The following is a 27,716-nucleotide window of genomic DNA, read 5'->3' as shown; positions in this document are numbered from 1 at the left end:
ATGTTGCTTACGAAGCCTTCTGTGTGCATCTTTCTTTTCACCTGTGTCCTCCAACTCAGCCACACCTGGTAAGTAACCTGGACTCTTACCTGGAACTGGGAATAGGTAAATGTATGTAATCTATTGGAGAGAGCTTATTTTCATTTCCAGAATTGTTGGAAGCCTTGGGATCTCTCCTAGGAAAAAAATTGTTCCGTGGAGTAGGGCTCTTCCTAATTTATGGCCGGTTTTAGTAAATCTTTAGGACCCCGGGTAATAAAGGAATGGATGATCAGATGGGGGGAGGGGTTCTTACTTTTATAAGTTGCTGGACCACAAATATTCGAAGTCTTTTTGGGGGAAATGGACAGTACCCCTTTTTACCAAATCCTGATGTCCGCATTGTGGAGAAGAAGAAGGTGGTTCAAAGCAAGTTCTACCATCTGCTGAATCTGATCTTTGAGGTGAAGGCTGGAGACAAAATTCAATGGGATCTTATTTTGCACTTTCTGACTTTAATTTTTTTCATAATATTCTAATTAACTGTCCATATTGACACTTCCTAGAGACTAAAAATTTGCTCGAGCTACCGAGTTGCTAGTGGGTTAATAAACGTGTTTGAAATAAACTGCTTTAGAAATCTAAACTTCTCTACAAATGTATTTAATTTATTCCATTTACACAAATTTCTAAATTGCTGAGAAAATGTATGTGAAAGTGCTTTGTAAGCTATAAACCATTGCACAAATGATAGATGATATTATCATCATTTTCATTTAGCTCTTGGAAACCGTATAAGGATCTATATATGGAAATGTTAATAAGCAAGTATGCAATAACATACAGAAGTAAGACCTGGGAGATGCATGTTGCTAAGGTGTTTGGAATTTCTCTCCAATTAAGATATAAACTCAGTTTCTCTATCAGTTCTAATTTTGCCCATCTGTGTAACCAAGATATAAATCCAATTGTTACATTAACTATTGAGAAAACAAGAATAGGAATTTCTTTGCTGAAATCAGCTTCCTATGCTAGTTAAGAATGTATTCTTATCTTTAGTGAGTATAGCCATCTTTATTAGAGAGTCGAACAGAAGTATGCCAAATTAATACAGTTTGCAAGTTAACGCAATAATTTGCAACATCGCCGATTATAAACTGAACCACCGAATAACTGGTCGATTTTTAAGTGGCATTTTAATTAAATATTTCATGTTAAAAAAATCTGTCTTCTCTCTCCTTCATGAGAACAAAAAGACAAAAGGGAGAGCAGACTATTTCAGACCATTTCTACTGACGTTCATGGTATTCTTCAGCTGATTCAGTATCAGCAAAAGAGAAACACGAGATTCCTTTCCCCAGTCACCAGGGCAGTGTGAAGAATTGTTCTATAAAAAATACCTTTACTGTGTGTTCCTTCCCTGCTGGAGGGGGTCATGTTCATTTCATTCCGATACTGACACAGCCACACTGAAAGGTGGCTGGGTTGCTTGTCTGTCCAAATTCAAGTGTCTGGATTCAAAAGGAGACAAGAAAAAAAGAGATGTGAAAGAAAGTTCTAATTTAAAAACAGGGTTTAAGAACCCCTTCTCTCCTTGCCTGACTTTGAGGAGAAAATGTATAAATCTCCTGTATAATGCAATTAGATTTTAATTGCTTTTCCCCTATAAGCCCCAATTTGAATGAAACATTTATACTTTGCCAAGAGTCTGGTTTGGGTAGCATTTGAAAGTGATTTTTAAACTTCACATTAAATCTTGGTTATTCTTATAATGGAACTATCAGGGTTTTGCATAAGGTCATCCTCCCCTTTGTGCCATGCAGAGAAATTTGACCAACCGCAGCCTTTCAGAGTTTCTCTTAATACTTCATTATCAACCTTTTATGTGAGGACCTCAAAAGCATTTAACAAATATAGAACCACAATTTCTGCTTGGCTGTTCAATTGTAGGCTTTCCTGAAATTACTGTCTAAAAGAGTCCATCAGCAGAAATTCCTGGGCTTGAAAAGGAGAGAATAAAGATGACATTCACCTACAACATGCAGTTTTACTAGGTATCTCAGTGCAAGATAATTGGGTGGGAGTTGGTGGGGGGGAAGCATTCTCCACAGTTTCTTCTTGTTGGGACACTTCTGAGGATAATTTCCTTTAGTAACTTGAGAAAAATCTTTTCTCTGAATTTGTTTTTCTTAATCCTAATGGCTCCAACAAACAAACAAAACAAAAAACAATAACAAAAAAAAAAAAAGAGAGAGAGAATGGGAACGCATGAATGCATGATACATCCAAGCAGATGGAGACAGTTGTAGTGGTGGCCAGAGATAAACCAATTTGACTTTTCACTTCCAATATACTTACTTATCTGGCATGAACAGGCCTAGAACATGTTTTTCCTTAACTCTTACCTTTATTTTACTCCCAATGATGTCTCACAATGATACTGGGTCTTGCTCAGTTCTATCCATTTCTCTCTCTCTCTGCTCCACTCAATCACCAAATCCGAAAGATGCACTGAGACATAGAGGTTAACGCTGGCTCTGCTCTCATTCTTTAACAGAGATCACTGCCTCTCCTTCTTTCCAAAGGAGTTAAATAGGGTCATTCTCTTTTCTGCAGTAGAGCAAGAATTTATCTGAAATCTCTGGGTTTTAAGGCAGCTTTTGATATACATAATTCCTTGGTTCTCTCCAGGTACATTTTTAGGGTAACCTTTCTATGGCTCTTGAAATTTCATCTGATAATGACATGCAGAACCCCTGATTAGCAAGCACTTCAATTACCATGTGTGTGTGTGTGGGGGGGGGGGGGTTGAGTCCATGTTCTCACCAAGCATCATCTATAGTTTATTATTGTCTGCATATATGTGAAACTATTTTTCACATATATATGAACAATAAAATACACACTCATTTAAAAATTATTGAATTCATGGTAATTTGTTGTTATATTCAGTTTTTGTTGAGTTCTTCCCACTGACAGATAAAAAAAGAACAGGTGAGAATCCACTAAACTTTGTCAGATTAAAAAGGGATTCTCATCCTCACAGAGGTTGGGAATCTGCAAAGTTGGGGAAATAAAAAGTAAGGTGTGTGGAATTGCTTTGAAATTAGGAAAATAATATGCCAATATAAAAGATTCACATACCTAATAGCTTCCCTTCTCAATAAAAAAAAGTTTATAGTCCATAAAAAAAGGCTTGGTATTCGTGGAGTAACTCGGAGGTGGATTAGGTTGGCAGCTGCACTGTAGGAAGTCCTTCTAAGGGCTTGAGACATGATCACTGAAATTTAATTCCCATTTTGTCATTGATTTCTCAATAGCGGAGCCCTGCGTTTTTCCTTTCAGTATCTCTGTATCTCTTGCCATAGATAATATTAATATAATAATAATTATTATCATTTACAAAGGCTGTGAGGTCTGGGAGGAGACACTTCATTACAGCTTTTCTTACAAAACCAGTTTGTATAAACGATGAGGAGGATGCTCCGTGGTGCATCTTCATTTCTGTGTGCGTAGATGATAATATGACACAAAGAAAGATCTCCTTTTTGTGATATTATATAGAGAAAAATGGGGGTATTTTTTAAAAGGCTAGAAGAAAAGGAGTTTCATTCCAAATCCTCTCTCTTCCATGGAAAGAATTTACTTTTTTTTTTTTTCTTTTTCCCAGCTGGGACAATTGGTTTAATGCTGCTCTATATTGGGTAATGCTAATTGTCTCTGGGACTATTAATAAAATCCCTTTTTCCTGGGCTCCATTTATTCTTTTCTCTTTTTATCCAATTGATATGATCAAATTCTCTTAATCTGCTGGCTGATTTTATTATTATTATTATTATTATTATTATTATAAATCAGGACATTTGCAAAGGATTTTATTTGCTCACATTTGGGTGAAATGGCTTTTTGGCTAAAAGAGTCCAAAGATTCCACCAGAACTTTGCCATCTGCTCATCCTTAAAGACTTAGTTCAGGTAGTCCCTCCTCCACGAAGTCTTCCCAGGTTAAATTAGCTACCTCTGTTCTCTGCTCCCCTTTTTCACATTTTGTAGTTTAAAAGTAGAAAGTTGCCTGGTTTACTGACGTTCTTACTGCTATATAGCTGTAGACTCCTGAGAAAGGGTAACTTATGATTAGCTTTGGCTCCGCCCCATATCCTGGGACACAATCTATACTCAGGAATAATAATATTGTGAACCAACATTTAGTGAGCGTTCACTATGTAACTTGGCCAAAGACACACAGCTTGTCAGTAGTGAGACAGGAATTTGACTCTACACCACTTGCTACTCTGAGCCACTAAACTATCCTGTGTCAGACAAGACTCTGGTTTGTTTCCTCTGCCCATGATTTGTAGCTCAGTAGCTAGAATACTGGACCATGCTCCTTCATTCTGTGGCCAGACTTCTTTCTCTGTCTGGCACTCCAATTCTTCTGGGAGTTTTTAATGATATTAACAGTTTAGTCTGACAAAGATGCAGAAGCCTGGCATTGAGAAACAAAAGCTTGTACCTGGCTAGTATTTTTATTTTTTAATGTATTTCTTCTGTTAGCTTATTTAAATTGTCTCTTACATTTATTTACCCATAGAATTTATTTTTATTTCACTCCTTTCATCCCACCAAAAACTATCTGCAGTCTCTTTGATTTGGATTAGATGTGTGAAGTACTGGCTTTTGCCCTAAACCTCAAATTACTTGTTCTTTTCAACATAGTGGGTTTGTGTTTGTTTGGAGATCAGTTCAAAAACTTCTGTACTATCTGTACTGCCTCTGATGTTAAAAGTTTATGTATAGCATAAGGAAGCTAGCTCTGACTATATTTTCCTAAGAATAAAGACCTATATTTGCAGCATCTGTTAGGATTTCCAGGAGTTCAAGAATTATTGTGGGTGTCCTTCATTTCATCATTTTTAATTTCAATTCATTTCATAACAGCTTTTAAATAAACACTTGGAATCTTTAGAGCTCTTTCGCCTTTTGATTATCAAAGTAACTAGCCAATGGTAAAAACAAATTTCCCAATATCCCTAATTCAAGCACATGATGGGGAGATGTGTAGAATAAATGTATAGTGTTGATCTTCAAAAAAAAAAAAAAAACCCAAACAGAAAAAAAACCTCTTTCCTATTTCCATCAGAAAGGCAGAGGAGAATTCATAGGGCTTAGAGAGAGAGGTCCGTACAATTTTTCTTAGGATAAACCCTCATTTTTCAGAAAGCAGATTTTTCTTCCTAGGTAAAAGATCACGCTCAGTTAACAGTTGGGGGAACTCTGAGCTTGGTTCACATAAATAACGTTTCCCACTGCCTCCCATCTGAAATATACCTACACTCGGAGGGCCTCTTGAAAGAAACTACCATCCACTTTGGACAGACCCTCTAGCCTCATTATAAGCCAAACTTTTATGGTTTGTTTTTCTCAATCTTTATTGTCGGCTCTTGTTATTGATCATATCATTTCACTGTATGCTTCTAAGGTCAGAGTTTTCTCCAGGCCAAGAGAAATCAGACCATAGGGGTGTCGCTTAAACTTACCTTTATCTGACCAGTTCAAACTCCCTCTTCTTAAAAGGATGTTTTTCCAACTTCAGCATCCTGCAGTACCAGCACAGTACGAGGCTATGTGCCAGTAGTTTCAATAAGACCCTGTAAGTGGGCCAATAGTTCAATCTTTCTATGCAACTCCATAGATGAAATTCTTATGTTTACTAGGTCAAGCTTAAACCATCCTGCATGAGGAAAAATTCCCCTTCATTCAAGACTGTAATTCTCTCTTGCTACCATAAATCACAGTCCTTTTGCTTTACTCAGGCTCTCTATATCAGACTTTGAAGGTTCCTTTCCATACTACCCAAGATAATAAATAGTGATAGTGAACCATTTTATCGTGTCTGGCATTTCTTCATGTGAATCCAAGGCATCTGGTAGAGCCTAGACTGCATAGATGATTGGTTCTGTTTGGATTATTCACTCTGTTGTTTAATTTTATATTATGAACATTTTCATTTTCTTACAAAGCTAGCGAGAACAGCATATATAATGAACCCCCATAGCTCAGCTTCAACAGTTATCAACTGCAAGCTCCTCTTGCTTCATCTATACTTTCTTGTAACATTGTCAACTGCATATATTTCTCTTTGTTTAAATCTTCCAAATACTACCATGGTTCAAAATAGGAAAAAGAATGATAGGAAAAGGAATCTTGTGTCTGAGAGATCTTGAGCCAGTAATTAGAGTGAATCTTGGGGAACGTCATACAGATATGACTGCCCTTGGGGGAAAAACCAAGAATACAAATGAGTAAAAAGAGAAAATTTATTCAAAAAAATATTTGAATTTATTTCTATTTGAGCTGTGGCTGGTTAGCAAAGGCAACAGAAATTGATAACTGGGTCAGATTGAGGAAAGAAAATTTTACCATCCATTTGGATTTTGTTCCATTAAGTAATGAAAATGGTACCAAAGTGCCAATGCCTGTCAATATTCCTGCCTTGAACTGGTCACCTAGTTGTGTTGTAGGATAATTTTTATAGTTACCATGCATACCTCCCTTCTTGATCCTGATATAAACTGATTGACTGATCCATCAATGCAACATGAGAACATGAATATTTTCTAAAGTCTGCACTACAGGGACCAATGTTACAAGATCATAAAACAAAACAAAACTCTTTGCCTTCATAACAATCCTGGAAGAGGTTCCTGCAATCCCAGGCTTTCTGGGAACAGTGGTTTGAGCTGTACCTTAGCAGCTTTCGCTTAGGGACCACAGAATGGAGAATGAGTACAGCTTATTCCCAGCTACAGTCCTCATTTACATGCTGAATGCTGAAGTGTTTTTTGTAGCTCAGTGTTTCTCAGCAGAGTTTGCTACAATACATAAAGAAGGAAGGAAATGAAGACAAGGAAAGAGAGCCTATCACTCTATAAAATATCCTGAAATACAAATGACTTTTCAGTTTCAAGGGAAAAGATTATCCCTTGAAAATCTATGATTTGCTTGGGAAGGAACCTGAGACTGTTTTGCAGAGACCCATGACACACAGCTGTCTGTGGGCTATTATATTATCTTTTCCAGTACTTACTTGGCAAGGGCTAGATCTGAGATAATGTGGGATTTTAATATAAATATTAAGGACAACTGCTAAAACTGAGGCATCTGTTTAACTTTTCTTTCTTCCTTTCTTCCTTCCTTTTTCTTTCTTCTTTCTTTCTTTCTTTCTTTCTTTCTTTCTTTCCTCCTTGCCAAGTGGTTTACAAGACTTTTTTTCCCCTAATATTTTAGGGCACTGCATTATAATATAGAAAATTCACATTTATATAAAACAGTTTGAGAATTATTTATAGGGCTGAATTCCCCTTGAAGAAAGAGACGGAGTTTAAATCCGTGAAATAGATATGGGGATATGGCCAAAACTACACATTTGTTCATTTTTCCTTTTATACATATCTTGAAAAAAACCTTCACTTGGCCCCAATCTTCACTGCAATCATTTCTTTCTCTCTTTCCTTTCATATCCGTACTCCTTCAATGAATCTATACTAGCTACTTTCATTTCATAACTGTTTACTCACTGTAATCTGGCCTCTGTTCTGTTCAATCTACTGAAATACAAATTTTTAAGTAGGAGGAAACTTGCCTTTGAAATTCTGAATCCTTCTCTTCCCTTGAAGACTTCAGCTATCTTGTGCCTTCTACTTCCTAATCCCTCCCCATAACTAAATAGGAAAGAGCCTGATTTCAATTATTTCTACTTTACAGTGGATAAGAATTAGTCATGCTGGTCACTCTTAGAAAAAGCTGCATTTTAAACTTAACTCTAATTGTACAGTGAATTATTTCTAGCTTAAATATCCTTAGGTATTGTCAGCAAACGTAGTGAAAGTGTTTGGACCAACGAGATATTATGTCACAGTCACTAGTAAGGCTCACCTTCTATATACGTAATTGTGTATGTACGTACGTTTCTGTGTGTGTGCTGGTGCGTGTGTGCTCTGTGGGACTGATGTTGTAGAGGCTAGAGTCACGAAGAATTTTGCTCAGAAAGAGCTGTCTCTGGGCTTTCCCCAGCCCAGTGCATCTCATGAGCGCTATGAGGTGAAAAACCTGGCCTTCAGACATTCATTCTAAGAGAAAGTTGTTTCACTGGGGCATCTTCTAGCAGCTCCCCTACTCTGGACCCTCCCCTTAACCTTTCCCCTGTACTCTCTCTGTGCCAAATCACCAGATGGAGATCTGTATCTGCATTCATTTACAACCACTTCTTCTTTTCCCTGGGCCATCACCCAAAGTTATTATAAACCGATGGTCTCTCCTGAAGTAGGCCAACTAGAGCTTCATGACCCAAAGAGTTTCTATGGACCTCAAAGGGCAGGGAGAAACCAAACCTGTTATTCAAGGACTTGTGGGGAAAGTGAAAGGAGGCAGAAGAAATGAAGGGATGAGAGAGCATTGAGATGAAAGTCCTTAGCATTGAGAGGAAAACACCAAATTCTGGAGAATTATAATTATATTTAGAACCTTTGTTTTTTAAAAACATGTGTGCAGAAGGGAAAAAGGGAATCCTAACTTAAATCAAAGTCATATCAACCACTGGGATTCAAATGTATCTGGGCACACTTGGGAAACCAGTGAGGCTGGCCTGCAAGGCTTTCTGCGTGAGACTGAGTTCTTTCCTGGGAGGGAACTCTCATACTGAGGGGAGAGGGAATCATGTGCACAAACTTAGCCCAGTAACAAGGTCATGGTCAGGCAAAGGGAGAAGCAAGTCTGCAGATAGCATAGTGCTGGGTGCTCCTGTTCCTGTGCCATGGAACTATACAGAACCAGGTATGTGTCCTCACCAGGGCGGCTGCACCACTCATGGTACAAGGTGATATGCTACAGACTGCCTCATGGGCTACCCTAGTTTGGAGAAAGCCCGCAAATAGGGAGAAATGGGTACAACTAATTGGATAATGGCTGCAACCGCTTGTCCACAATGAGAAATAGCTAACAGAGGATGGGAACTTGTAATTTTCTAGAACTTCCTAAGGGGGTAAAATAAATTTCTTCAAATGGTATCAGGTGAAGAGAGCTTTAAAAATTTGAGTGTATGGATCTATGGATAACAAATGTTAGGTAAGAAAAGACAAACAAACAAACAAACTAAAGAAACTTGGAGACTTTCCAAGAGCTAAAAGAGAAGCTGTGGCATTTGTATTTGGGTGGATCTAAAGTCCCTCCCCTCCTGCCCAAGATCCCTGGGAAATTTTTTTGCTGGTGATCAGGTTGATTATGGAATAGGCAATTCAGGAGGCCATATAGGCCACAAGAAAAGATATGTAATGTTGAAAGGTGTGGGTGTTTGTGCCCTAGATCAAAGAATTTTGAATTGTGGTTAGATTATGGCCAGATTACAGCCACTGAGGTGCTGCCAGTTTAGAAGGTCCCTAGAGCAGAGAAGCAACGGGGAAATGACAGAAAGTCCACAGGGCTCTGCTTTAGCAGTTACCCACAACCTCAAAACTACTAATGCATCTGTATGTGTGGACGGCTGCTTAACAAGTGTTGAAAAGATACTTAGTAATGAGAATAGCAAGGACTTAAACTCATGTTAAAAGGAAGAGGAAGGAACTTGTTAATGTTGATATTAGAGAAGTCATGGCAAAAGTTAGTAAAGACAAGCAAAAGGACACAGTTTGGCCAACCAGCCCAGATGGGAGCAAGTATCAGCAGAGGTTACTTTGAGTGAAACATTACTGTGAGAGCTCAGGATGACTGATGGATAAAGAGAAGGAGAGAGAGAGATCTGATTGCTCTCTCAAGTTCTTACTGTTGGTAAATTAACTTGGGAGAAGAATGAAACAGCATTAGAAGCTTGTAGGAAAAAGCATAGGCCAAAAAATGAGTAAAGACTCATTTCAAGGTTGATGACAAGAGTGTGGAGGTCGTCTAAGAATATAAAATCATAGTTATGGCATTAAAGACTTCCATGAGTGAAAGTAGTTAGCTTGTTTCTTAGAGGACAGAGGGCCCCTAGATAAAGATTCAGAATCCTTGTGAGCATATTCCATTCCCCCCAGATATTTTAGCCTTGGAATGCGGAAGGTGGGCATAAACAGGGCAGCTGTAATCACCAGGAAAACACTAATACCAAGAAAAAACTGCAGGGCTTCCCTGGTGGCGCAGTGGTTGAGAGTCCGCCTGCCAATGCAGGGGACGCAGGTTCGTGCCCCGGTCCGGGAAGATCCCACGTGCCGCGGAGCGGCTGGGCCCATGAGTCATGGCTGCTGGGCCTGCGCGTCTGGAGCCTGTGCTCCACAACGGGAGAGGCCACAATAGTGAGAGGCCCGCGTACCACAAAAAAAAAAAAAAAAAAAGAAAGAAAAAAAGAAAAAACTGCAAGGAAGGAATGAGATCCACGGTTTTAACACTCAGTGCAATCAGAGACTCAGCGCCTCAAGGCAGTGACCAGTGAGAGCTTTGGGAACTACTGAAACCAGAAGGTGCTCCATCCAGACACAACCGAAGAGAATGTCCACCTATTTGTTACTGTTGCAGTTGGAGCAGCCATTTTCCAGAAGATTGAGGCAATAATTTGGGTCTCCCAGGCCCTCAAATTATACCTAGGTATCAGATGCTTGTAAGCACCTCCGTGTTCTCCCACTGACCAGTGCTTCTCAAAGCGGACTCTCAGGCTTATCTGCAATACAACCGTCTCGGGAACGTGTACATGCAGATTCTGACCCACTCCCCCATCACCACCGCCCAACAAGAGTCTCTGGAGCTGGGGGTCTTCATGTTTAATAAACCCCAGAAGATTCTCATGCGCTTTACAAATAATACATCTGGATTGTTTTTCAAATGCCTGTAATGAAGTCCATTCTCCAAATCTCCAGCACTCCAGATTATGTATACATGTATGTATGTTACATTCTTATTTTTACATAATTATAGATTTGCAGAAGCTTGCAAAGAAGCATGCAGGGAAGTCCTATGCACCCTTTCCCCAGCCTCCCCCCGTGTTAACATCTTACAACTGTAGTACAATATCCATAAAGCACATTCAGACTTCACCAGTTTTACATAGTCCAAGTCTGCACTTCACTGCCCCAGACTAATGGAACACCTCTAAAAGAATGCCAAAGCAAGACAGATGGTAGGAGACAGGAAGTAGGGAAAGAATCCAGTCCTGTCCAGGCCAGGCACTATGGCCACCTGACAATTAAAGGGGATCGGCGGAGTGTGGTTGTTGCTTACACCCTCCTCCACTGGGGAGATGCTGACACCAAAGTAACCCTCTTCAGGCATCTGGGGACAGGGGCAGGGCTAGAGCTTCAGTCAGAGTCTTACTGAGAAATTATCCTGCTTATCTGGTCAGACCCTAGTCTCCATGTGTTTGCTTTTGAGCCATTGGAAACTGTCAGCTTCCAAGGTAATAAACAGTCTTCCCTAAAATCAGAAAGTTCACTGGTGCTTATTCTTCAGAGTCATTATAGGAGTGGAAGAGGTCCAGGGTGGGTGAACCAATAATGGCCAGGGTGTCAAGACTAAGCACACTGCTCTTGGGTGGGCAAAGGCACTTTTTGCATGAGGTCCCTGAAAGCCGATCCCAAGAAAGGTATGAACAGAACACTACAGAGTCTCTAGTTAATACTTTTTAAAATTGCTCATTTCCTTGCAAGGACGGCACCCTTTGAAAGGGCCACCTTTTGAAGGGGCTCCAGGCTGGGCCCACCACTTGGATTCAGCATATATAGGCAGATCAGGAAAATTGGTAAGGCTCAGGCCCCAGAGGTTTATCTAAATGAGTGACTATGGAGTCTTCCCAGGAGAGGATTCTCTCTAAAGGAAGGGAATTGAGAAGATCCAGCTATAAAGCTTGTCACTGGAATTTGTTAGCAAGCCCCTCAGTTTCAGTTCAATGAAGGAGGTTGGAGGGTGACTAGGAGTCTCTTTCCCAGGGGTTGTTATGAGCAAAAACAAAAGAACTATTTTGCTAAAACCCTGTAAGAACTTATACACAAATGGCAGTTTTGATACCCAAGTGGAAAAGTAAAACTCTAAAAGGGGTTAAAAGACATTTGCCCCTACATTTTAAAAAAATAGACTTTTTAAAGGAGAAGTTTTAGGTTTATAGAAAACTAGAGCAGAAAGTACAGAGTTCCCATATATCCCCTGCCCTTCTCCCCTGCACAGATTCCCCCCATTATTAACATCTTGCATTAGTGTGGTACATTTGTTTGTCCCTACTTTTTTATGCATTGAACCCAATGTGAGCAGCAACAGTACCCCCAAAATGTGCCCAGGGGATGTGGTGGTAGATAAAGCCGAGCCTGGTAGATATGGGTGCCTGGTAGGCATGAAGCAGAAGGAAGAGCTGGAGCAATGGAATAATAGAAAAGCAGCAGAGACAATGTGATAGTTAACCGAGCTTTTTCTGACTGTGTGCAAAACATCCCTGAGACCTCCAGGAAATACTTATCAAGAACTTTTTGGGATCAGGAGTCCTGGATTAGTATGTGGGAATAAGAGCAAGAGAAATATGGGTTACAGAAAAGCACAGCAGTAAGGGAGTACATGCTCCAGAACCAGACTGACTAGGTTCCAGCCCTGTCTTTACCATTTAACTAGCTGTGTGACACTGGCTAACCACTCTGTTTCAGTTTCTGTGTCTGTAAAATGGAAGACATACTAGTTTCTACCTCATATAATTGTAATAATTATGTGAGCTTAAAACATGTAAGGCAGTAAAAATAGTATTTTGTGTTCACAGAATAAACACTCAATAAGTAGTCCAGTACCTACCTCATGGGGTTGTTATAAAAATTGAAAACGATGTTACAGGTAAAGCACTCAGAGAGTTCCTTACATACTCGATAAACGTTAACTATTATTTGTGTGATAGAAATTAAATTTTATATGTTACCAGTATATAGACTGGAAAACTAACCAAAGGAGAGGAAACAATTTTAAAATTTTTATTTGGCAGTGTAAAAGCAAAACTAACTACAGTTATTTATGTAAATTGCTTACTACTTATGCCTAATTACTATGAAGCACAATAACAATTACATACAGCATTAAGCGTGTCAGATTGACTTTGCCAGAAGTTTTGATTATAACATCAACCTCTGTATACATCTGCTCAGTGTTCATTGTCTGTTGCTCTTGTGGAATAATCTTCTGCAAATGGAGCACGCTCATCTGCTCACAATGCTAGAAAATTAGTGGGAACACAGGCTTGCCATAAACTTTGTTTTCATAGTCCCCCAAATCCTTTTTCAGTCCCTTTAATCCTAGAATTTTATGTTGATTCTGATGACCCTCCGATTATTTTTTCAAAACCCTTTAATTTGCTTTTATAGAGTACTTGCTATGTTCAAGGAACTATATTAGGAGCTGGAAGGGATACAATGATAATTAAGGCAGGCTCCACTTATTGTTGATTACAAGGGAATAAAGGAAAACCTTTATGTGAGGAAGAAAAAAGATGCTGTGAATCTTCAAAAATTCTGGCTGTGGCTTTTGAGCTAGATACTAATTTAAGAATAAGTAAGGTGTTTAAATAACATATTTATTGAGATATAATTCATATATTATAAAATTTACCCTCTTAAAGTGTACAAATCAATACGTTTTAGTATATTCACAAATTTGTGCAACCCTCACCACAGTCAATTTTAGAACATTTTCATCACCCTAAAAAGAAACCCCTTATGCATTAGCAGTCATGTCCCATTCTTCCATCCCTCAGTCCCTGGCAACTGCTAATCTACTTGCAGTTTCTATGGAATTGCTTGTTCTGGACACTTTGTATAAATGGAATCATATAATTTATGGCCTTTTGTGTCTAGTTTCTTTCACTTAGAATGATATTTTCAAGGTTCATCCATGTTGTAGCATTTGTCAGTACTTCATTACTTTTTACAGCTGAATAATATTCCATTGTATGAATAGACCACAATTTATTCATCCATTCATCATTTGATAGACATTTGGGTTGTTTTTACTTCTAGGCTATAATGAATAATGCTGCTATGAACACTCATGTACAAGTTTTTGTTGGACACATGTTTTTAATTCTCTTGAGTAAATATCTAGGAGTGGAATTGCTGGGTCATATGGTAACTCCTTGTTTAAACTTTTAAGGAATTGCCAGACTATTCTCCAAGTAGCTGCACCATTTTTTAATCCCACCAGAAATGTATGAAGGTCCTGATTTCTCCACATCCTTGACACCTGTTATAGTCTTTTTAATTTTAGTTTAGTGGGTGAAAATTCTTGTTTTATTTTTTGGTTGTTTTTTTTTTGCGGTATGCGGGCCTCTCACTGTTGTGGCCTCTCCCATTGCGGAGCACAGGCTCCGGACACGCAGGCTCAGTGGCCATGGCTCACGGGCCCAGCCGCTCCGCAGCATGTGGGATCCTCCCGGACTGGGGCACGAACCCGTGTCCCCTGCATTGGCAGGCGGACTTTCAACCACTGTGCCACCAGGGAAGCCCTCTTGTGTTTTTTATTTGTATTTCCATGATGACTAACAGTGTTGAGCACCTTATCATGTACTTAGTGGCCATTTGTATATCTTCTTTGGAGAAATGTCTATCCAGATCCTTTGTCTGTTTTCAAATTGGGTTATTTGCCTTTTTACTCTTTAGTTGTAAGTGCTCTTTATATGTTCTGGATACAAGTGTCTAACTAGATATATGACTTGTAAACATTTTCTCCCATTCTGTGGGTTGTCATTTTACTTTCCTGACTGTGTCTTTTGAAGCATAAAAGTTTTTAATTTTGATTCAGTCCAATTTATCTGTTTTCTTTGGTTATGTGTACTTTTGGTATATCTAAAAATCCATTGCCTGACTCCAAGTCATGAAAAATTACACCTGAATTTTCTTCTAAGAGTTTTATAGTTTTAGCTCTTACATTTAGGTCTATGATCCATTTTAGTTAATTTTTATATGGTGTGAGGTAGAGATCCAACCTCATTCTTTTGTATGTGGATATCCAGTTGTCTCAGCACTACTGGTTGAAAATACTAAGAATAGGTAAGATTTAACAGAACAGCATGAGCAAAGGTATAGAGGCATGAATGCATGGACTTCCACGAATAGCAAGTGGTTCAGCTTGACTAGAGGATTGGACAAGTAGGGATATTTAATGGGAAATGAGGTTGGAAAGGTATGTAGGGTCAGATTATGGAGGACCTTGAGTGTCCAGAGTTGGAGAACTACAAAAGATTCTTGAGTAGGATGACATTGGAATCAGGCTTTCAGAAGATTGATCTAGCTGCAGACTCTACCTGAATTGAATGGGATAAAAAATGTTATGTAGAGAAGTCTATTAGTGGAGCTTCTACAGTGGTCTAGGTCAGAGGCCACAACTAAGGCTGCGACAATGAGAGTCACTGAGGTAGTGAGAAAGAAAAGAGGGAACTGGTATGTGAAAAATATTATAAAGGTAAAAAACACACAGGTCGTAAAAACTGATTGGATGTTGAGAATGGATTGAGAGAGACTGGGGAGAAAAACTAGTAAAGTCAGAAGAAGTGGCTAGTTTGGCAGGGAAGATGAGTTAACTTTTAAACATACTCTCCTCCATTGTTTACTGGCCATTTTTATTTCTTTTGGGATTTGTGTTGTTTGTGTCCTTTATTTTTTTTTAAGTTCTGTGTTTGTTTTGTTCTTATTAATATGTAAGAGCTCTTCATGTGTCATATATTGTAAGCATCTCCCCCAGTTTGTCACTTGTCCTATACAAGTATTATCTCATCTGACCCTCTCAACAACCCTCTGAGGTTACCACACCATCCCCACATTAGTTACGGTTCAGGTGACTGAGCACAGACTAGCCTCTTCCCAGGGTCACATAGCTAGTAGTGGCAGAGCTGGGACACCAACCCTCTGGCTCTAGAACTCCCTCTCTCAGGTTTTCTGCCTAATAATAAGGCAAATTTAGTAATAGTTTCCTAGAAAATCATCTGTAGTTTAAAAATTTTTTAAAGAAAATAGAAGGATATATTGAAATAAAAAAAAAAAAATTTATTTATTTATTTTTGGCTGCATTGGGTCTTCATTGCTGTGCGCGGGCTTTCTCTAGTTGCGGCGAGCGGGAGCTACTCTTTGTTACAGTGCACGGGCTTCTCGTTGGCGGTGGCTTCTCTTGTTGTGGAGCATGGGCTCTAGGTGCGCAGGCTTCAGTAGTTGTGGCATGCAGGCTCAGTAGTCGTGGCTTGCGGGCTCTAGAGCGCAAGCTCAGTAGGTGTGGCGCACGGGCTTAGTTGCTCCGTGGCATGTGGGATCTTCCCGGACCAGGGCTCGAAACTGTGTCCCCTGCACTGGCAGGCAGATTCTTAACCACTGCACCACCAGGGAAGTCCCTTGACACCTTTTGTAGTATTTTCTTTGCATGAATCAACTTAATTGTATGTATTTGTGTTTCTCTTTTTCTTGGTGACTCTAGCTAGAGATTTGCTGTTTTATTATCTTTTAAAGACAGCTCTATAAAACTAGTGTTTTTCTGCCTTCTAATTCTTTAACTTTTGCTTTTATCTTTTTGATTACGTTACCTATTTTTCTTAGGTTCACTTTGCTGATTTCAAAAGAACACACAGTAAATTTTTTTTTAATTCTTAAAAAAAAAGGAGAGTTTTTCTCTCAATATAATAGTGATTTTCAACCACCATGAGAGTGGGGAGGGAGGCTAATTATAATCTCCAGGAAGACTTTTTCACAGATAATCTACTATTTTCTTGTCTCTTGCACCAATTGCCCACCCCACCCCAACCTTTGAGGATTATACTGTTATTGAGAGTGCTTTCTAATAGCTGTGTGTTTCCCTTGTAAGAAAAAACTCAAGTTTTAACCATATCCCGTAAGTGTTCATATGATACTATCATTGTTAATATTTTGGAATAGGCATTGGAGTTATTTGAAAAGTGTGTGTTTTAATATTAAATAGTTAAAATTTTAAAAAATAAACATACTGTCCTCACAATTAGATATATTCCCAGGAGAGAAGTCTAGCATTCATTTGGAAATGCAGCTCTGGATCTCAAGATGGAAGTCAGGGTTAGAGGTAAAGATTTGGGAGATTATTGCATAATCATGGTGGTAAGACCTTGGGTGTAAATGAAGGATTCTCTCCTTTCCCCCATCTCTCTAGATTGCTGTTCCTTCTGAGTTTCCTCAGATGATACTTCTTCCTGCTCCCACCCCTAAATGTGAGTTCCGTTGTTCTTTCATTCAACAAATACTTATTAAATGCTTACTATCTTCAGGCACTGTTCAAGGCACTGATAATACTTGGTGAACAAAAGAGACCAAAAAAAAAAAAACCTGCCTAATGAAGCTTACAGTCTAGTGGAAGGAGAATATACAAATAAAGATGTAAAACCTAGTGTTCAGATGATGAAAAGTGCTGTAGAGAAAAATGGAGCAGAGAAAGGGGTGGGGGAAGTTTCAATTTTTAAATAGATGATCCAGGAAAACCTCAGGGAGAATGACACATTTGATTAAAAGGCCAGTGCAGGTGAAGAAACAAGCTGTGTGACTATCTGAGTAAAAACCATTCCAGGCAGAAAAGACAGCAAGTGCAATGACCCAGAGGCTGGAGAGTGCCTGGTGTGTTGGAGGAACAACAAGGGGACCAGTGCGGCTGGACCAGAGTAAGTGAGGGGAGAGTAGCAGGAGATTAGGCCAGAGGCCTAACTGGGTGTCAGATTGTATAGGATCTTATAAACCACAATAAGAATTTGGCTATCACTCTATGTGAGATAAAAAACCACTAGAGGATTTTGAGCAGAGAGTGGCAAAATTTGATTTATATTTTAAATGGATCACTTTTTAAAGGGACCAATCATTTTGAGCATAGATTATGGGAGAATAAGGGTGGAAGCAAGGGGATCAGTTTGCAGGCCTTAATGATAATCTAGGCATGAGATAATGACAGCTTGGACCAGGGTGACAGCAGTGAAGGTACTGGGAACCAGTTAGAGTCTGGATATAATTTGAGCTGGAGCTGGCAGGAGTTGATGACAGACTGAATACAGGATGTGAGAGAAAGAAAGGTCAAAGATGACTCCAAGATTTTTGTCTGGCCAAGGGAAGAAAGAACTGTCCATTCCTTAGATAGGGAAGACAATGGGAGGAGCAGGTTTGAAATGGTGGCAGTGAAGATCAAGAGTTCAGTTTTGGACGTGTTAAGTTTGAGCTGCCTATTAAAGATCGAAGTGGAGATGTCAAGAATATAGTTGGGGCAATTCCCTGGTGGTCCAGTGGTTAGGACTCCGTGCTTCCACTGCAGGGGGCCCTGGTTCAGTCCCTGCTCAGGGAACTGAGATCCTGCAAGCCGTGTGGTGCAGCATGGCCAAAAAAAAAAAAAAAAAAAAAAAAAAAATTAGGACTCAAACACTAGTTCTTTTAAAGAAAGGAATATAGTTGGATATGCAAGTCTGGAGTTTAACAAAAGGTCTGAGAAGAGTTGGGAGGGTCCAGAAAGACATAGACCCTTTGACTGACACCCAACCTGGGTAGTGTCATCAGCAATTGTACGTATAGGGAACGGGAAGCTTGCACCTTCGTCTAGTAGTATGCTGCTTGGATCATGCTCTGTAGAGCTGTCTCCATCTTCCACTGTTTGTTAGCATCTTTCCTTGAATCATATTACTGTCCCTAGGTGGCACCCATACAAACACTTAAATTCTTTCCTCTTTTGCTCTCCTCACATTACACACTCACTATGCTTTCTGTAATCCATATTCTATTTTACTCCTCAAAAGGACACCTTGCCATCATCTCATTAATCAAGAACAAGACCCTCCTCCTTTGGTGCTCAGCGCAAGGACATACTGGAGTCTTTTCTTCATACTGGATACAAGTAACCCCTTCCATGTGGTTCAAATATATCTGCAAATACCTCGGGGTTAACAACCCAAGTCAACTTACGGGAATTTTGTCCAAATAAGGCCTACAGTTGTGTCATGTGGCAAGTGCTCAATTACATCTGATTGATTAATCAACTAGGCTATACCAGCATATCATACAAATCTTTACATACTGTAGGATCTTCGAGGAAAGAAGAATCTTCTAGCATCTCTGCTCATCACTCTCTGTGACTTCAACTCAGTGTCCTCTCAAAGGAAGTCTCTTGACCCAGGCTCACCACTAAGCTTTCTCCTTTGGCTGCCACCCAGTCTTCATTTTGTTGCTTTGTTTTCTTTCCTGATGCTGTCTGTCTGTCTTGTGGAATGGGAACTAGCCTCTGTCTGGCCTGGTAATGTACAAAAATCTTCAAAAGTTATCCCTCACATAAAGATTGCCCTTCTGAGACACAGCAAGCTCAGGCTTCTTTATCTGAGGCACAGGAACTGGCTGACTTGTCTGACACTAGTCTTTAAGGGTCAGAAATTTATCTCCAAACCCATAATGGCTTTGGCAATTATGAGTTCATTCACATCATTTTGAATTTATTTTTCTGCTTTGATGGTACTACTGCCCCCAAGAGAGTACTGCTTCTTTGTATTTATTGCTTCTTTAATTTTGCTTGCCAAGCATTAAAAAGTAGGCCTTGGTTTTGCTAGACTCTGTAGTCTTTTATGATTTTCCAAAATTCTGTTACATTTCTTTCTGAACCTTTTCCATCTTCTCTCATATGGCCGCATCTCAGTTTATTGATACTGTTTGTCAAAAACTACCCGTATTTTAGGTGTTGTGTGTGTTCTGTATGACGCCAGTCAAGCTATTTTGGCCTCTGATGGGAAACTGAACTTTCTTAGCCTTTTTCATTTCCAACCCACTTTCTGTGATGGCCAGCATCTTACTGGCCTTTGGAAATGCAGGTTACACCAACTTTCATGGAATAATACATAACGATTCCCATGTTACTTTCTCCCAATATAATGGAAAAAGAAAGATAATAGGTAATATATATGCATTAATTTTCACATGTCTATACTGAAGTCCATTTGCCAAATCTCTGGCACTCTAGATTATGTATGTATATTTTTAATTTTTGTATAATTATAGATTTGCAAAAGGTTGCAAAGAAACATGCAGGGAAGTCCCACACACCCTTTCCCCAGCCTCCCCCAGTGTTAACATCTTACAGCTATAGTACAATATCCATGAAGCTTATTCAGACTTCAACCAGTTTTACATACACTTATTTGTGTGTGTGTATGTATATATGTATGTATGTGTATAGCTCGATGCAATTTTGCCACATGTATAGCTTTGCAAAACCATACCACAATCAAGACACTTTACCATAACCGCAAGACTGTCTGGTGTTATCACTTTATAGTGGTATCCATCCCCTATCCCTAACCCCTGGTAACCATTAATCTAGTCTTTAGCTCCATAATTACATATTTAACCATTGCTACATAAATGAAATCATGCAGTATGTATCATTTTGAGATTGGCTTTGATCACTCAGTTTAATTTCCTTGAGGTTCATCCAAGTTTTTGTGTGTATCAAGAGTTCATACCTTTTTGTTGCTGAGTAGCACTCCATGGTATGGATGTACCACAATTTTTTTAACCAGTCACCTTTTGAAGGACATCTGGGTAGTTTCCAATTTTTGGTTATTCTGAATAAAGTTGCTATGAGCATCTGAATACAAGTTCCTGAGTAAAAATAAGTCTTCATTTCTCTTGGATAAATGCCCAACAGTGGAACTGCTAAGTAGTGTGGCAAGTCCATTTTTAGTTTTGAAAGAAACAGCCAAACTATTTGCCAGAGTCAGATTATTTATTTTTGGAATTTAATTATGACTCAATCCCTAGAAAGTTATTCCACTGTTTACCTCTTTCTGATTAGAGAACTATCCTTCTAAGAGTCCTGTGGAGTCAGATGGACCTGGATTCAGATCTTGCTTCAATCACTAATTAACTGGGTGAGCTTGAACAATATATTTAACTTTTTTGAGTCTCAGATTCCCTATTTGAAAACTAGGGATAACAATGCCCAAGATAGTAAGGATTTAACAACATCAACATGTAAAATACTGAGAGTAGAGTGTCTGGTAGACAGTAGCAAGTTAATGCTAGCTCTCTTCCCACTCCACGGCAAAATAACGATCAAACATTACTCCCAACATTTTTGGTATCTGAAATTTTAAAAATCCAAGCAAAGCATAATACTAGCTCCTTTTGTACATGTTCTTTTTTTTCCCACTAAATTAAGTAGATTCCTTATGCAAAATTTTTCCTTGGAAAAACCATTTTCCCTTTCTTCCTCTCAATTACAGACTTGCTTTATTGTGCTTCACAGATCTTGTATTTTTTACAAATTGAAGGTTTATGACAACCCTGGATTGAGCAAATCTATTGGTGCCATTTTTCCAACTGCAGTTGCTCACTTAGTGTTTCTGTGTCACATTTTGGTAATTCTTCCAATATTTCAAACTTTTTCACTACTTTTATATTTGTCATGGTGATCTTTGATGTGGGAATTCCCTAGCAGTCCAGTGATTAGGACTCATCGCTTCCAGTGCCATGGGCCTGGGTTCAATCCCTGGTCGGGGACCTAAGATACTGCAAGCTGTGCAGCGCAGCCAAAAAAAAAAAAAAATTGATGTTACTATTGTAATTATTTGGGGGTACCACAAACAATGCCCATATAAGATGGCAAACTTAATCAATAAATGTGTGGGTTCTGACTGCTCCACCCACCAGCCACTCCCATCTCTCTCCCTCTCCTTGGGCCTCCCTATTCTCCGAGACACAACAATATTGGAATTAGGCCAATTAATAACCCCACCATGATCTCTAAGTGTTCAAATGAAAACAAGAGTCACTTACTTTCAATCAAAAGCAAGAAATTATTAAGCTTAGTGAGGAAAGTATGTCAAAAGCCAAGATAGGCCGGAAGCTAGCCCTCTTCCCCAAACAGTTAGCTGCATTGTGAATGCAAAGGAAAAGTTCTTGAAGGAAATTTAAAGTGCTACTCCAGCGAACACAAGAATGATAAGTGAAACAGCCTTATTGCTGATACGGAGAAAGTTTTAGTGGTCTGGATAGAAGATCAAACCAACCACAACGTTCCCTTAAGCCAAAGCCTAACCCAGAGCAAGGCCCTAACTCTCTTTAATTCTATGAAGCCTGAGAGAGGTGAGAAAGCTGAAGAAAAGTTTGAAGCTAGCAGAGGTTGGTTCATGAGGTTTAAGGAAAGAAGCCATCTCCATAACATAAAAATGCAAGGGGAAACAGCAAATGCTGATATAAAAGCTGCAGCAAGTTATCTAGATTCCAGATCTAGCCAAGATAATTAATGAAGGAGGTGAAACTAAACAACAGATTTTCAATGTAGATGAAACATCCTTCTACTGGAAGAAGATGACATCTAGGACTTTCATACCTAGAGAGGAGAAGTCAATGCCTGGCTTCAAAGCTTCAAAGGACAGGCTGACTCTCTTTTAGGGACTAAGTCAGCGAGTGACTTTAGATTGGAGCAAATGTTCATTTACCATTTTGAAAATCCTAGGGCCCTTAAGAATTATGTTAAATCTCCTCTGCCTGTGCTCTATAAATGGAATAACAAAGCCCGTATGGCAGCACATCTGTAAGCACAACATGGCTTACTGAATATTTTAAGCCCACTGTTGAGACCTACTGCTCAGGGTAAAAAAAGATTCCTTTCAAAATATGACTGCTCATTGATAATGCACCTGGTTACCTGAGAGCTCTGATGGAGATGTACAGCGAGATTAATGTTGTTTTCATGTCTGCTAACACAACATCCATTCTGCAGCCCATAAATCAAGGAGTAATTTTCACTTTCAAGTCTTATTATTTAAGAAATACATCTTATAAGGCTATAGTTGCCATAGATGGATTCCTCTGATGGATCTGTGCAAAGTTAATTGAGAACCTTCCGAAAAGGACTCACCATTCTAGATAATTAAGAACATTCATGATTCATGGGAAGAGGTCAAAAGATCAACGTTAACAGTGGTTTGGAAGAAGTTGATTCCAATCTTCATGGATGACTTTGTAGAGTTCAAGACTTCAGTGGAGGAAGTAACTGCAGATGTAGTGGAAAGAGCAAGAGAACTAGCATTAGAAGTGGAGCCTGAAGATGTGACTGAATTGCTGCAATCTCATGATAAAACTTGAACGGATGAGAAGTTGCTTCTTATGGATGAGCAAAGAAAGTGGTTTCTTGAGATGAAATCTACCCGTAGTAAAGAGGCTGTAAATATTGTTGATATGACAACAAAGGACTTAGACTATTACATAAACTGGTTGATAAAGCAGTGGCACTGTTTGAGAGGATCGGCTCCAGTTCTGAAGGCAGTTCTACTGTGGGCAAAATGCTATCAAACAGCATTGCCTACTACAGAGGAACCATTCATGAAAGGAAGAGCCAATCAATTCGGCAAAATTTACTCTTAGTTTAAGAAATTGCCACAGCCACCCCAACCTTCAGCAACCACCTCCCTGGTCAGTCAGCAGCATAACATCGATGCAAAACCCTCTGTCAGCAAAGAGATTACGACTCGCTGAAGGCTCAGGTGACGATTAGCACTTTTAATAATAAACTATTTTTTAATTAAGGCACTTACATTGTATTTTTTTAGACATGATGCTATTGCATACTTAACAGACTACAGTATAGTGTAAACATAACTTTTATATGCACTGGGAAACCAAAACATTCACGTAACTGGCTTTATTGTGATATTCACTTTACTGCAGTGGTCTGAAACCAAACCAGTAATATCTCTGAGGTGTGCCTGCATATTTGCTGAAGTAATTCTCACAACTCTTGGCAGCAGAAATGAATTGGTGTATCTCTATTATGTTCTGTGGTTTTTCTCTCTTCCAGGTCAGTGAACAATTTCCTGATGACTGGTCCAAAGGTAAGAAAAAAAATTCCTTTGATTTATTTGGATTTCACTCAGCTTCTTGACTGAAGACTACACATGTCAATATCTTTTATTAAATCTTTTATTATGCTATATATATTATAGGCAGAAAAACTGGCACAGAAAGGGTTAGGGACACACCCCAAACCGCACAGCAAACTAGTGTCAGAGCCAGGACAAGAACTCAGGAATATTAACTCTGAATTTATGGCCAGAATTTCCAGAGCCAGAAAAGTTTTCTTTCGCAGTGTCAGGCTACAGTCACCCAGCCTTCTCAGCGCAGGGTGGGAGGCTGTCTTCCATCTTTAAAGTGCTGGCATTGTACTACATGATCTCTAAGGACATTTCCAGCTTACAAAATGTTCTCTTCTAAGCTAGTAGTAGGATGAAAACAGCTGAAAATTCATGAATTATGTAACTGAGGCTCATTTTGGAGTGACAGAATAGTATAATGAATAGAGGCAGTGAGGTCTAGAGTCTAATGACACCGATTTTCATTCCTACTTTAAACATTTGTTAGTGGTGGGACCTTGGGCAAACTGTTTTCCATCACCTCTCTGAGCCTTAGGTTTCTACCTAAGTTTATTTGTGATGTTATTTGTGATGTTAAAAGCATATTTAAAGTGCTTACTCTGTCATTATTTTGGAGGGATGGGAGTGCACAGGAAAAGAGGTGCTTGGCCACTTAAGGGCAAATGCCTCCCAAGTTCAGTTGCTGTGAGTCTGAAGTTTGACCCCTGTGTCCCTGCAGGCTTACTTGATCTACTCCAGCAGCGTGGCAGCTGGTGCCCAGAGTGGTATTGAAGAATGCAAATACCAGTTTGCCTGGGACCGCTGGAACTGCCCTGAGAGAGCCCTGCAGCTGTCCAGCCATGGCGGCCTTCGCAGTGGTAAGGAAAGCCTTGGCCACAGCTCCCTGGACCCCCTGGCCATAGGTTAGAGCCCCACTCTCCAGGGATGGCCCCCTGCCTCCTCTACACCCTTGTTCTCAGCTGGTCTCTGCTCTCAGGTCATTGCCCTCTCCAGCATCTTCTCTGTTCCTTCTCCAGCACCTCTTTCCTACCTATAGAGTTTTCTTTCTTCCCCAACACCCTCAATGCGCAACAAATGGACCTATACCACCCTCAGTCTCCCGGCTGGCTAAAGGCTTCCTCAAAATATAAATAAGGTAGGTAGGGGTCGTAAATCTTCATGCCTCTTAGCCCCTTCCTTCAGCAGGCTTAGCAGAGAGGTACAGGGCAAGTGGGAACTGACTTGGAGCCCAGATTCCCATGGAGAAGATAAAAAGCGGCCATGCAAGGAAATGAAAGAGCTGCCAATCAGTGGTTCTTTTCAGGACTAGCTAGCACCTGCCTCTCAGACTTCAATGTTCCAGGAGGAAGTGGGGATGGGTTCTTTACAACCTAACCTTCAGATTCTCCCCCATTCCTTTCTTGGGCTCTTTCCCACCTAAATCGCACCCATATCAACAATAATCTAGCCACTCAGTCATAAAATGTGTGACCTGAAAAGATGGGAAGGAAGAAGAGCAGGGCTGAGACCAGGGCCGGAGCAGACCCTGGAAGAGAATAAGGTACACTATAAAGGTGGGGAAATAGAATGGAGCAGGGAGAGGAGGGTATAATGATGGTATTAAAGGTATGTCTTTGGGCTGTAACTCCTCCCTCTAACTCACTCAATTTTTGGTTCCTGTCAGCTAATCGGGAGACAGCATTTGTACATGCCATCAGTTCTGCCGGGGTTATGTACACTCTGACTAGAAACTGCAGCCTTGGGGATTTTGACAACTGTGGCTGTGATGACTCCCGCAATGGGCAACTGGGTGAGTAGTGATCTTGAGGGTGGGTAGGGCAGCCCAATGAAGTTCACTTAAGTAATGAAAAGCTTGGTGGGTACTTGGTGGGGTGAAGAAGCGTTGTGTTCTTCTAAATCTGAGGAAAATCAGGGCGAACCAGTTTGAGCCCAAACCCTACAGTGACAAACCAGGCTAAATGTAGCTGGGGACCCTTCTCTGACTGGGTGGTTTCCTTAATTTAAACACAATAATGATAAAGGAAGAACCCTGCCTTCAGAATCATTCCTATTACTGTCTCAAACATAGGCGGAACACCCTTCCATGCTGCCTATCCCTATCTCCTTTCCACTGTTTACCTCCACTATCCTTTCCAACCCCCTGCCCTGCAGCTCAACTGCCAACTGCTGTTCCATATCTGAATTGCCCTTCTCTCTCCCCCTCAATGCTGTGCTTTCCTCACCTTTTTTGCACCATTATGTCCCTTCCAGGCGTCAGTCGCTGGCGGAGGTCTGCACACTCTGCCCAAAGGCCAGAAACATAGTAACAGGGTGAGCAGGCACCTGTCTCACTTGGCAGCTACTCATGTCCTGGAGTCCTGGGCACGGGATTGGCTGAAGCTGGAAGTAGGAGCACAAAGGTGGCAAAAACAAATCTAGGGTGAAACTAATTTGGAGACAGGGCACTCGCCCCACCTGAACCCTTCCCCACCTCAGATCCCCCAAACCCACTTAGAACCAGCAGCCCAGGAGGCTCCGGGCCGTCCTTTCTTCCCACTGCCTTTTTTCCAGGGGGCCAAGGCTGGCTGTGGGGAGGCTGCAGCGACAACGTGGGCTTCGGAGAGGCAATATCCAAGCAGTTCGTCGATGCCCTGGAGACAGGACAGGATGCTCGGGCAGCCATGAACCTGCACAACAACGAGGCTGGCCGCAAGGTGAGTCCTGCAGCCCCTGGGGTCACGCAGCTGGCTCCATCCACTACCAGCCCTAGGTGCGGACGGCTCTTCAATTCATTCATCAGATTGGGGAATCGCGGCATCGAGGCGGCTGGCCACGTAGACTAGCTAGAATCCTCGCAACCCGCCAGAGGGTGACACTCCCCAGGCGCTTAATCCCTGGCCCACTCACTCCTAGCTCTCTTCCCAGGCGGTGAAGGGCACCATGAAACGCACGTGTAAGTGCCACGGCGTGTCTGGCAGCTGCACCACGCAGACCTGCTGGCTGCAGCTGCCTGAGTTCCGAGAGGTGGGCGCGCACCTGAAAGAGAAGTACCACGCAGCTCTCAAGGTGGACCTGCTGCAGGGTGCTGGCAACAGCGCGGCGGGCCGCGGCGCCATCGCAGACACCTTTCGCTCCATCTCCACGAGGGAGCTGGTGCACCTGGAGGACTCCCCAGACTACTGCCTGGAGAACAAAACTCTAGGACTGCTGGGCACCGAAGGCAGAGAGTGCCTGCGGCGCGGCCGGGCCCTGGGCCGCTGGGAGCGCCGAAGCTGCCGTCGGCTCTGTGGGGACTGTGGGCTAGCGGTGGAGGAGCGCCGCGCCGAGACCGTGTCCAGCTGCAACTGCAAGTTCCACTGGTGCTGCGCGGTCCGCTGCGAGCAGTGCCGCCGCCGGGTCACCAAGTACTTCTGCAGTCGCGCGGACCGGCCGCGGGGCGGCGCGGCGCACAAACCCGGGAGAAAACCCTAAGGGTCCCCTTCCCCACTCTCCTTTCCCAATCTGTCCTTGGCTTCTTTTAGAGACCCCAGTAGTAGAGGAATCTAGGGAATAGGGACCCCACACTACCAAGGCCAGGGATCCCGAGAGAGAGAGAGAGAGAGACGCTGCCATCTCTCCTGTGCTTTTGCCACTTTCCAACCTGTTTCCACAATTCCTCTGCTGTCTCGCACTGTCTGCATCGTCTGCTCACCACACTTAGGTCTGAGAACCCTCTGTTCTGAGATTCTAAGCTACTGATCTTCCTTGGAGTAGGAAGAGAATAGGCGTTCCTCCTGCCGGTCCCAGCTGCCCTAACGCCTGGCCTAGCCTGTGGAGAGCTTAGGAACTGGAAGAGCCCTTCAGAGATAGGCAGGGCCCAGGGAAAACACGGC

The 27,716-nt window shown here is 41.1% G+C and overlaps 1 protein-coding gene across 1 annotated transcript; it reads left to right on the top strand.

The window, feature by feature from the left end:
* WNT8B (Wnt family member 8B) lies at positions 1 to 27,716 on the top strand (the record flags this gene model as incomplete). The annotated part of the gene is made up of 6 exons (XM_081231961.1): positions 1 to 68; positions 23,793 to 23,826; positions 24,584 to 24,722; positions 25,529 to 25,654; positions 26,416 to 26,558; positions 26,770 to 27,716. The coding sequence occupies 6 exons, from the start codon at positions 1 to 3 to the stop codon at positions 27,313 to 27,315; spliced, it is 1,056 nt and encodes a 351-aa protein (XP_081088087.1). The 3' UTR covers positions 27,316 to 27,716.

Source organism: Mesoplodon bidens, assembly GCF_964165515.1.
Source record: "Mesoplodon bidens genome assembly, chromosome: 1".
NCBI classification, from domain to species: Eukaryota; Metazoa; Chordata; class Mammalia; order Artiodactyla; family Ziphiidae; genus Mesoplodon; species Mesoplodon bidens.
Note: the sequence above shows the minus strand (reverse complement) of the source record. Positions and strands in the feature narration are given on the sequence as shown.